This window comes from Crassostrea angulata, chromosome 8, assembly GCF_025612915.1.
Source record: "Crassostrea angulata isolate pt1a10 chromosome 8, ASM2561291v2, whole genome shotgun sequence".
Classification (NCBI taxonomy): Eukaryota; Metazoa; Mollusca; class Bivalvia; order Ostreida; family Ostreidae; genus Magallana; species Magallana angulata.
This window is the reverse complement of record NC_069118.1, coordinates 14,822,512-14,834,691: the sequence shown is the minus strand read 5'-3', so window position 1 is coordinate 14,834,691 and position 12,180 is coordinate 14,822,512. Positions and strand designations below refer to the sequence as shown.

At 32.6% G+C, this 12,180-nt stretch overlaps 1 protein-coding gene across 2 annotated transcripts in view; it reads left to right on the top strand.

Annotated features, from left to right (window-relative positions):
• Positions 1-4,387, top strand: part of LOC128158981 (uncharacterized) — a 52,129-nt gene extending 47,742 nt beyond the window's left edge. For both annotated transcript variants that reach the window (XM_052822004.1, XM_052822003.1), the window contains exon 12: positions 3,080-4,387. In XM_052822004.1, coding sequence (XP_052677964.1) covers positions 3,080-4,350 — 1,271 coding nt within the window. In that variant the 3' untranslated portion in view covers positions 4,351-4,387. The remainder of the gene's footprint in view (positions 1-3,079) is intronic.
• The last annotated feature ends 7,793 nt before the right edge of the window (positions 4,388-12,180 follow it).

Sequence of the window (12,180 nt, the reverse complement as noted above, 5' to 3'; positions counted from 1 at the left end):
ACCAGACTTCGTCCTTACCCAGACCAGACTTCGTCTCTTAAAAAAATATCCCAAGACTGTTGTTATGCTTTGTGCTGATGTGATTTTACTGTTACGTTGATATACATGATATAAAGTTATAAAAATAACTTTGGTGAGTCCAGTTAGATTTGTAGGGTGCTGGTCATCGAAATTAATATTCTTATCAATATCAGTCCTTTTACATTTGGTTTCAAAGCTTAATTAATAATTTTATCTTTAGTTCAAAAGAATTTTTCTGTGCATGTTGGTATGTCAGAATAAACAGGGAGTATTTCAGTGGTGAATTCACCTTCATGCATATCGACTGTCGTAAGAAATAATAATTTTTTTTTGCTCGATGTCATTAATTTCTCTTTACTTTTGGCACTGCAACCATTTCCTTCTCTGGTATATGCAAATAAAGCACCTGGAGTGACTTGTGGAGGAAGACGGTAACGACTGATTGACAGACGCTGGACTTACAACATAATGGGAGTTATTGACCTTATTTTGATGACAAAGTATGCATTAAAATTCCGTATACCTTGTATCCTTCTTCATTTTTGAGATACCATGACATTAAATTTTGCATGCAGTACATAGTATATTGTTCTTCTTCCCGATTAATCCTGATTATACCCCGCTATGAAGAAGAGGTTGTATACTGTTTTACTCTTGTGTGTGTGTCTTCTGATTGTTTGTACATCAGTAAAAAAATATCTGTCGCATTTTTCTTAGCAACTATAAATTACAGATGTTTAAGATTTTAACACACTTATTGTCATGTTTGTCTCTTATCATATGATTTTTTTTTGTACCAACCAGACGTCAGTTTCCTGTCCAATAACAACTTTGGTTGTTTTTAGACCAAATTTATAAACACATTAAACAATTCTCAAAAACTTTGAAACAATCAGAAACAATTGTTTTATTTTTGCATAATACACATATATATTATAGGTTTTGTGTTTAATTTAGGTTTATATAAGTTCATTTCAAGTCAATGAAAGATATGAAATATGAAATCAATCTTTGCACGCCGCAATAAATATTATTTGTAGTTAAGTGTAACGTTGTCATACTCATTTAATTTCGAATTCCTTGTTTTAGGGGGGGGGGGGATTGCCCTCTACACCGGAAAATATATATATGCAAACACATATATGACGTTTGGCATTTGCAATAGAAAAGAAAAACTAAATTGTAGCTTTTACATTTTTACATTTTACAGTTTTGAAAATTGTGTTTGTGAACGAAATATCCTGTATACTCTGATCACCAACGTTTTTTAAAATCATATGAAAAGATACATTATGGAGGGGGAAGTGGTAAAGACTCTCCAACCAAAACCATTTTATTATATGGAAAAATGTACTGGAGGGAACACTTGTAGAAAGGATATAATGTAGCCAATATTATAAATAGCTAATACTTCACATGTAATGAATCATACTGTTACTTTATTCTTAATTCACAATTATCTTCATCTTGATAGATCAGCCTGTGCATTCACAGGTTAAATCATTTTGTAAAAAAAAATAGATAAAGATAATGTTCGTTAAAAGGCTTATTCATTATACATTAATGTTACTTTTGTAGTTTGATTTCTATTCTAAAAGCAATTGATCTAAAAATTAACACTTGCAGAAACAGATAAAAATCATGTTTTTATTAAATTATGGGGGTGGGGGTTAAGGGGTGCATTTTAACAAGTATGAACAATTCTTTTAATCTTATCTAATACCTGTATGCAGGTATATTTACGTCGATATTGTCGATTGTTTATAAAGCTGTTACTTGTGTGGAAACCTCCTCAAGTAGGGAAGATTTAAGTTTGTTCAAATTATGATTCCCGGGGGTAGGGTGGGGCCACAATTGGGGATGTCAAATTTTTTTTTTAGGAATATTTAGTAAAACAAATTTAAAATTCATCTTCTAAAACACAAATTGATAGAAAAACCCTAACTTTAGTCTGTTCAGATAGTGTAAATTTGTCAAATCATATTCTTCAGGAAAAGGGTTGTTCCACATTGGGGGGGGGGGGTTCCAATTTTACAAAGGAAAACATCTTAATCATTCACAAAAACTCCAATTTTATTATATACGGATTTGGTTATATGTAAGCATTTTGATATATTCTTGATTCTTTAAAATTGTGTATACTCTGGCCCCTGGGCAATTCTTGGACCTCACAAGAGGTTCAAAGTTTGATGTAGGTTTATAATCTATGTACACAGTTATTTAAGTCTGATCTTCTTCTCGAGAACGGCAACGCTCAAAATGGGATATGACTGTAAAATCACGCTGTTACAAAGGGGCTCAATGATAAACATAATAATATGCAGAGGGATTTGTTTTGATCTAATATATGACAATGTTCAGATATTTTAAATGTGAATCCATAAAGCTGATTTTATTGTCAATTGTTGCTCAGGTGAGCGATGTGGCACATGTTCTCGTGTGAATTGCATAACTTGAGAGACGATCATTTTGTTGATTGTATTCAAAATTTGAAGAATTTGAAAAATTATTCACAATTTTCATTGATGACAATTTTTTAAATTAAAAATTACTTATATAAATATATGACCTTCTTTGACAAGACATGGTAGATAATTGTTTTGTATAATTGATTCGGAACTGTGGCTCAGAAACATCTTATTAGAAGCTACAATTTTGTCAGTTTTTACCAAAAAGACAATTTTTGAAGTGATATCGATATTTGAAGAATTTGAAAAATTATTCACAATTTTCATTGATGACAATTTTTTAAATTAAAAATTACTTATATAAATATATGACCTTCTTTGACAAGACATGGTAGATAATTGTTTTGTATAATTGATTCGGAACTGTGGCTCAGAAACATCTTATTAGAAGCTACAATTTTGTCAGTTTTTACCAAAAAGACAATTTTTGAAGTGATATCGATATTTATTTATTTATTTATTACTTAATATTTTAAAGGGATACTTTTTGATCCATCAACTACTATTTGGTTTTTCCTACCACTTCGCACATTGTTATCTTGATAATATGAATTATTTTGAATGTTTTTATTGTGTTTGCTATATTACAGACACTAATTGTCCCCCTGAAGCTTATGAGGAAACAGACGAAGGGTTGGTTTCGATAAAACAAATTGAACAGGCATGTCTTGACGGAAACATAGAACACTTTAACTTTCATCTTAAAAGAGAAATAGGACAAAGACACCATCTATTGATGAGATCAGATAAAAATGGTTGGAATATGTTGCACGTAGCGGCAAAAGGTGGCAATCTAACGATCTTTTGTAAACTGGTCTCCGTAAATCTGCAGATATGCGAAAAAACACACTCTCAAATGACGGTTCTTCATATTGGTTCAAAATTTGGTCACTATGACATTTGCGACTTTATCCTAAAAAATAATGATTTCAAAAAATATGTCTGCGAAAAATCCTCAGATGGAAAAAATGCTTGTCATTACGCGGCAGAGTCTGGTTCCGTCAGATTACTTCGACTATTGGTTGATAACGGTATTGACGCAAAGGCAGTAACTGAAAAGGAACTGAATATCTTTCATATTGCTTGCATATATAATCAGTTAGAAATGGGGAAATATATTTTTGATAATTTCAATGTTCTCGTGGCTGCAAAAAGTAACGATGATTGGACTGCGGCTTTATATGCAGCGAAAAATGGTAATACTGACTTTTTAAAGTTTCTGTATGAGAAAAAAGTATGTCTCAATCACAAATCTGAGAGTGATAGAAACACTTTGCATATTGCATGTGACAATGGCCATTTAGAAACATGCATATTTTTAACGGACACATGTCCTTCTCTGTTGTCGGCACCTGACGAAAAAGGAAGGTATCCCGTCCATTTTGCCGCCAGAAGTGGCATTATGGAACTATTGAAATATCTCGAAACTAAGACAGAGCTGACTAAGGAAACGAGTAAAGGTATGAACATACTTCATATGGCGTGTTTACATGACCACATTGAAATGTGTGAATATATATTAGATAGATATCCGAATCTCAACGTAAAACGCACAGTAAACGGATGGACAACTGCTCATTTTGTTGCTGGAAGGGGAAACAACAAGGGTAACGAAATCGAAATATTTAAAATGCTTAGAAATGCTGAAATTCCAGTAGAAATTATGCATCTCAGCAAGCATGGAAACTCGGTACTGACCTTAGCAATCAAATACAATGTGTATGAATTTGCTGAATATCTCTTTAGGAACCACCGAGATATGTTAAATATTCCAGATGCAAATAATCCGTGGGAGACTGGCAATGAACACCCAAAAATGTTGGAACTTCTGCATAAGTATTTAGACAAGCCTCGTTTTTAATTTTATAAATTACCTGGTATGTCTGAAAAGTTAAATTTCGGAACGCATTAAACGCATTTAGATGAAATCAAATCTTTCGTAAATTCATTCTTATACCAAAGTTGCACTGAACAATATGGGTATTTTTCACACACAAGTTCGGGGCTCACAACTATGGAACGTCTTGTGAAACATCTATCGTGAAGAGCATACGTTTTGCAGTGAGAAGAACTGAATTAATGGATACATATTGTATACAAAATTAGCTTCAAAGCTACTGACTGTATTGTTCGTTTTATTGAAAAGAACAAAGACAAGATACATATGTAATTACTTGAATTCGTTGTGATTAAATATGCATGATTATATATTTCTTGATGTGAAAATTTTTGAACTATTTATATTGTGTTTTAAACCGATTTTAACGTTATATTTTATACATTTTTAGTTTCATTAGAGATAAGATACAGTAGTCGTACATATATATATATAATGATGTCACCGTGACTCTAAAAAATTAAATAGTTTAAAGCACTGTGTAATTTATATCTGTATCTGTATTTGTGATAATTATATGCGATATTTGATCATTTTTGTGATATTAATGTGTTAAATATAAATTGTGATGTAGTGGGGCTCTAATGATCATAAGGTGAAATTATATATTTATTTTTTTTGAGAATTTTCTCCTCTGCTCCTAGTCATTAAGCTCGTGAACTAAATACATTGTTTTGATGAGGAAGAATGCCTCCTCCGAAATTGCGAATTTCGTGGCCCCTTGGATCAGGGGCTCTTGTGTTAGGGTGAGGCTCTAACGATTATATCGTGAAAATGCATTATTTCTTCGAAAATATTAATCTTTGCACCTGAATATAAAGCATATGAACTATAGGTACATATATAGTTCTATTATAGAAGAGTGTCTCTTTCGAAATTGTGAAGTTCATGGATATTAACCCTGGGTCAGAGGTTCCGGTGTAAGAGTGGCGCTCTGAATAAATGCATTTTTTCTCTGAAAATCTTTTCTTCTGTTACTGGGTATTAATCCGAAATATTAAATACATAGTTTAAAAAACATTACATGAGGAAGAGGCCTCTTCCAAAATTTCTAACAATTGCAAACGGTAGCATTGCCTAGTCGTCTAACTAAAAGTCATTTTTTTGATAACTGTCTTTATTATATTTTTTTTTAAATAATGGAAACATTTATGAATATTTTTATAAAATATAAATGATTTGCTTAAACAAAAAGAGATCCGTTTGCATTTTTTTTAATTAAGTTGCTTATTGTATTATAGAAACAAAGGGAAAACGATTAAAAAAAATATCCCTTTACTCGTGAAACAAAAATTCCTTTTGTGGGATTTTAAATATTATTGACATACCTGTATGCCTACAGACACAATTACATTCCAAAAAAGCATTTTGCTTGTTTTAATCAATAATTAACAAATATAAGTTAAAATAAAAATTGACTTAAATATCAAACATAAATATGTGACTACATATGTATTAAGTTTTTAAGCACATACCAGTCGCTAAAAAATATTTTCGTCACTCATAGAGACCGGTTTTAATGAAGAAAGTTTTAGACTCAGCCCCCTCACACAGTTTCTTAAAACTTTCGTTTTAAGAAATAACAAGAAAACTTAATTGACGCAAGCGTCAAAATGGCCCCAAAAATATGATTGTTGTATGAATCATCATTGGTTGTCTACATTAAAAACACACCACAAAGAAGCAAACGAGTTGGTTGTTATACAATACTAATTTTGATGGTAAATTTTAATAGATTTGTACATTATTCTAATACAAAGATCAACTCATCAACTCATCATTATTTTCATGGAGATTATGTATTTCAAACCATTTTGATTTTTTGTTGCACTGTATTGAATAAAAACTTAATGCATCAGTTTATATGATTTCAAGGGACCACATAATAAAATAGAAATGGATTATTTTAAATGTACATGTACATGTATAAGATCGTGCTCATCCGTTAGAAACTCGCAAATTAAAGTAAAAAATGAACCGGATAATTTTCTTCCCAGATGGAATTACAAATCTTATCTACACTTCCGTTTATGTAAGTAATCATGGTTATTTATTTGCATGAGGTTTTCAAAAGAATTAAAAATAAATCAGGTCAGCTCAAATTTCAGGTCATTTCAAATTTTTAGATCTTTCATATTTTTTAAGTAAATAATTGATATGGATGTCATTTCATGATATTTTTCTACCACATTTCACATGGAAATAAAATAAATACACACAAAAGTTATTTGACGCATAATATATAAATTCAAATATATCATTTATATAATAGTTCACGTCATTTAGGTCTTTAGTGTTTCAGGTCTTTAGTATGACCCGTATACCGATCCCGATATATTGTTTTGAAAAGAATGAAAAACTCTGAAGTTTTCCGAATAGATCATAGTTTCGATAAAAACGTGTCTAACACAACAGTCTATGACCTTCTTTACATTAACAAGAAAAACAAAAAATATGTAATATTTTTTAAAGACATAAAACACATTTCTACATGCAAATTTACTTTCAATTCATAAAAATAAGCATGATAATAATTTTATAAAAAAAAAGAACTATCCCGCAGAAACGCAGTTACAATATCTAAATGCATATCAAATAACGGACCGCCTTCTGGCGGCCCGTAATAATTCGACTACAAAGTTCACTTTAATATAAAATCATTTAGGAATTGATTATACGTTTTGTTGATAACTGTTTTTGAATATCTGACAGAAATTCCGAAAGATTTGTTTGTAAAACCCTTGTCACACCGGAGCTGCGTCCTCGTGGCGATCCCGCTGGCGTTCTTAGATAAAGTTAAACGCAGAGGTACACGCAGTAGAGTCTCCTACAGCGCCGTAACAACGCGGCGGCATCTTCATTTGTCGCATTGGGATCGCCTCGAAAATTATAGAACGCCAAACGACGGCGCGTACTTTGAACATGCACAAAGTTTGCGGCATGGCTCTGCGTTCTAATTAAGACGCAGTAGAAACGGAGTGATGTCGCCGTGACAGCGCCGTAAGGTCTCCAACAGCTCCGTTGGCGCGCTGAAGGAATATAAGTCAACTGCGCTTGCACAGAGATATCTAGGAGTCCTTTGGGATATAACTGCGTCTCTATTGCTCTCTCACTACGCATCATGATCAATACTGTTTGAACAAGTTTTTTATCTTTGGCTGCGTTCACACAGCGACCCCAAAAACCTGTTGCCGCGTTCATCGCGCTCTCTTGACGTTTCTTCTGCATTTATTAGCGTTTGTACCGCGCTCCCGTGGCGTTTTTAATGCGTTGTCAGCCAGGCCACGTTAACTTGAACAATGGCTGTTGTACAATAGATTAGAATTTATACCATTTTGTTCTGATGTTTTCACATATTTTCTATGTTTTCTAACAACAAATAACGGTTATTTTTTGTAGACCTATTTACTGAGATTTTTGTTACGTTAGTATGTTAGTTACTTTTCAGTTACAATGTGCCTTATTTTATCCAAAACAAAACAATTTTTACATGTGTATCATTTTTACCGGTTGTAAATGTTTGGGTTTTTTCTTTTATTCCCATACGATTGTACAAATTAACATTATCCTTCCAATAAGTAAAGAACGTCTTGTGCACGCAGTCAGTGCGCAGAGCACGCCGTGGACGCGCGGTAAAAACTCTTAGCACGTCATTAGCGCTCGGCGTATACTCACTGAGAGCACAGTTAATAATCGCCAAGTAACGCAGTTACACGCCGCGGCAGCTTCTTAGAAACATTCCGTTCGCCGTCAGGACGCCATGATATCTTCAACTGTTAAAATTACAAATAAAACTGTACATGTTTTCAATTTTTCCTGCGATCCTACGGCGATTTGATTAATTTCACAACGCCGTGAACACGCCGCAAGAACGCCACTTGGTGTGACAGGGCCTTTATGTAGGCGGGAAACGGACGTAAGCGTTCTTTCATGGCCCATGGAACGTTTCATTTCTAATATATTATTGAAATGAAATATATTTTCCTTTTGAATTTGTGGGTTGTAAATATTATGTATCTGTTTTCAAATCAACATTTTTAAAACGTGTGTCCATTCCCTTTAATGATGTTCGTACAGATATATATTTTTTTTAATTTAGAATTAGTTTTTTCAAAATTTTTATAAAAATGTATCATTTTATAATATTCCATTCGTGGTTGATTTTTGATTTTGTCTATTTTGTTTCAAAAAGCTGACTGGTTATTGCTTTTGTTAAAAACTATTATGTAATACTCTTTGGTGTGTAAATAATAAAAATAAATATTTGTTTATTTGCAGTGGCATTAATTTTATATGATTGTTGAATATAAAAGGTTATTCCCATTTAAAAAGAATTTGTGTTTATAAGTTTTTGTGATCAAATTCTAAGGAGATTATAAACCCGTGTGTGCGTGCGTGCGTGCGTGCGTGCGTGCGTGCGTGCGAGCGAGCGAGCGAGCGAGAGAGAGAGAGAGAGAAAGTTCCTTTTTATAAAAAAAATGAACAGCTTAAACCAGGAGCGAACAAGAAAATGGCCACTTATGTGTACATCGACGACAAATCATACATCAGGCAAGTTATAGCGATACATGCTTGAGATTATTTTGTGAAAAAGTTTAAATGAATACTAGTATGCCCCTCAAACAAGGAAATTATCCTATTCATTTCCTTGAAAAAAAATCTTTTTTTAAATGACTCATGATGTTAATTTAATACATCTGGTTTGTAGTCCATGTACAGACAATATAAACGGTAAGTTTTGTCCTTTATAATAATAAATTATTACGATTCAGATGCCATTGATAGAATCTATCAATAAATTGCATTTTTATCATATTCTGACAATATGTAAATCCCTCAATCCCTACTCACTTAAAAATTTGCCATATTTTACCAGAAATTGATCAACTTGATGCACTACACTCCATGAAGTAAGATCAATAGAATAACAAATATCAAACCAATAACAAGAGAAGAGAAAAGAGTAAAAGAAGAAAATGTTGATAACTCTTTTAAGCCAGCGGCTCCCTTAGTGAGACCACAGACCTACTAATAAAGTAAGGATAAAACTAATAATGCGCTTGCGTAGATGGAGTTCTGAGAACATATTAAAAAGTCTGTGTTGAAAAAAATTTAAATTCAGCTTTCATATAGTTGCAATAAACTATTTTAATATAAATGAATCGGCGTGCAATCATACTTTGTGTACATAGCACAAGTATACACACTTTTTTCTACAGTGATCGAAAAAAATAATTGTGCAAACTAAATGATCAATTGTATACTCTGATTGTTTTTGAGACAATATTTTTGGTATAGCTTATGTATCTCACTTTTCACCTTAAGATTAATAATGGCTCACTTTCTTAGCTTTTTTTTTAAAGTAACCTTGTAGAGTGTACATTCATACGTGTTATGTATACCACCGGTGTGACAAACCTCTCTTTCATCAATGGACGATACTTCCTGCTAGAATTTTTTCTTACAAAGTCCCTCGCTTAAACGTTTCTCACCTAGTTCCTACCTATTTTACTCTGTAATTCACATCTACCTACTGACAGCATTTTTTAAAAATAGATTTTATATAATTAGTTTTACATTTAAAAAATAAACTAACATAAGTATGTAGATAATAAAACTGCAAAATAACGTAAGCAATCAAGAATCATGACGACCGCTGACAGAACGTTAACACATTCAAAGATTGTGTTTTGCATAAACAGACCAAAAATCTTATGAAAGTTTTAAAACATTATTTAGCGAATATAAAATATTATTCAAGGTCTTTTCAAAGTGATTATCAACATTAAACAATTTCCGTAAAGACGAATTATGCGTACATGTAAATTGTGCTGTGAAAGGTCTCAATTATTCCATTACACAGCAGTGCATTAATGATTTAGTTAAAAACTCGATTAATATCATTTTAGGGACTCTCAAAAATTCAAACTTTAGGAAATCAATAGAACATCTATAATAATTTTCTTTATTCAACTCGATGAAATGGGTTAATATTCGCCGCAAATATGTCAACCATTTTATCGTGCCTCATTAAAATACACACCTTGACCTAGGGATCATGAATTTCCCAACTGAAGGTAATTTTTCCTTGTTTATTATTCGTATGCAATCGGTTTGACGAAGTCATGCCCGGGAGAAATAATCGTCCTTGTTTATAAAATTTGAAGGAAAAAAGTGATGAAGAATCGTAGCAACATTTAGAAACATTTGGAAATATTTCGGATAAATTGCAACGCAATATCAGATCGTGATTAAAAACTTTATGAATCAAATCATGCTACGCATAATGTAAAAACAGTAGGATACATTTCAACTATACAAACTAAAGGTCTGCCTTAAGATCCAAATCCCTTATAACCATGGGCATTTAGAAGAAGAAGTTTAGAAGAAGAAGTATTCACTTTTTTCTATTCACTTTTCGAATAAGGAATAAACTTCTGTGCTTATAAACGTAAATTAGTTGTGTCTGTCAAGTCATTTCAGCAAGTGACTGTTCCTTTCGATTTAAAAAGGAAGTTTATGTGGCTATTGAACATACGGTTATTAGCTACTAACGGTTGTTTGAATAGTGAACAGACCACAGAATACTAATCATCATGTATTGAAATACGTAATTGCGAAAAGCGAAAAGGACTCCAACTTTTGAATACCATTACAATGGGGTCATGTTTTCAAAAATCGTGGAGAGACACTGACAGACAAATGTAACTGGTAAAGAAATTATTGTACTACTACACCTGTAAATGTATGAGATAAAATAAAGTTACATTTTTGTTGCGTGTAAAGAAATTAACCGTGAGTTAAAGGTTCTGCTTTAAGGACGGGGGTTTTCTATATGTAGAGAAGAGCTTTTGAAAAATTCGGTGTTTAACGATAATACAGTGACAAGCTTAACAGAATGTGAGTTAAGCAGGGTAAAGATCGAGGCATGTTAAAAGCCATCATTTTCAACCCTTTCCTTAATTATTAAAAATTGTTCAGGAAAAAAGATAATTTTTTAGAGAAGTTATTACTTTTTGATTATTTACCAATAAATATTATCCACTGTTCACGAAGTAATGATGTGTCATTTGAAAATTAAATAATTGTACATGCACGAGCTTAGTTTTAATTTATACCAACAAACATTTCTTGTATAGTCTTACATAATACCGTAGTCATACACTTTAGTTTCTGTTAAAATACTCATCAATAATGTTGCCCTTGGATATTTTTAGCTCACCTGAGCTGAAAGCTCAAGTGAGCTATTCTGATCACATTTTGTCCGTCGTCCGTCTGTCCGTCCGTCTGTCCGTCTGTCTGTCCGTCTGTCCGTCTGTCCGTCTGTAAACTTTTTACATTTTGAACTTCTTCTCTAAAACCGCTTATCCAATTTCAACCAAATTTGGCACAAAGCATCCTTATGGGAGGGCAAATATAAATTGCAGAAATGAAAGTCCGATCTGTATTCAAAGCGGAGAAAACCTTGAAACTGTAGAAAAAGGGGGGTGCATTTTTAAAAATCTTCTTCTCAAGAACTACCGAGTTAATCTTAACGTAATTTAGCATAAATCATCCTTAGGGAAAGGAAAATATAAATTGCAAAAATTATAGGCGATATCTGTTCCAAATTTGAGATAATTGCGAAAATACTTATAAAGAATGGCTCGTTATTCCATATATCGTAGACTGGCAATTCATTGCGATAGACTGGTCTTATGACAGGCATCGCCAGTCTACCGCATCTCGAAAACGAGGTTCTTTGTTTGAAGCTGGCAGTTTGTTGTGCAACAGTTCACGTGCGAATATAATCTA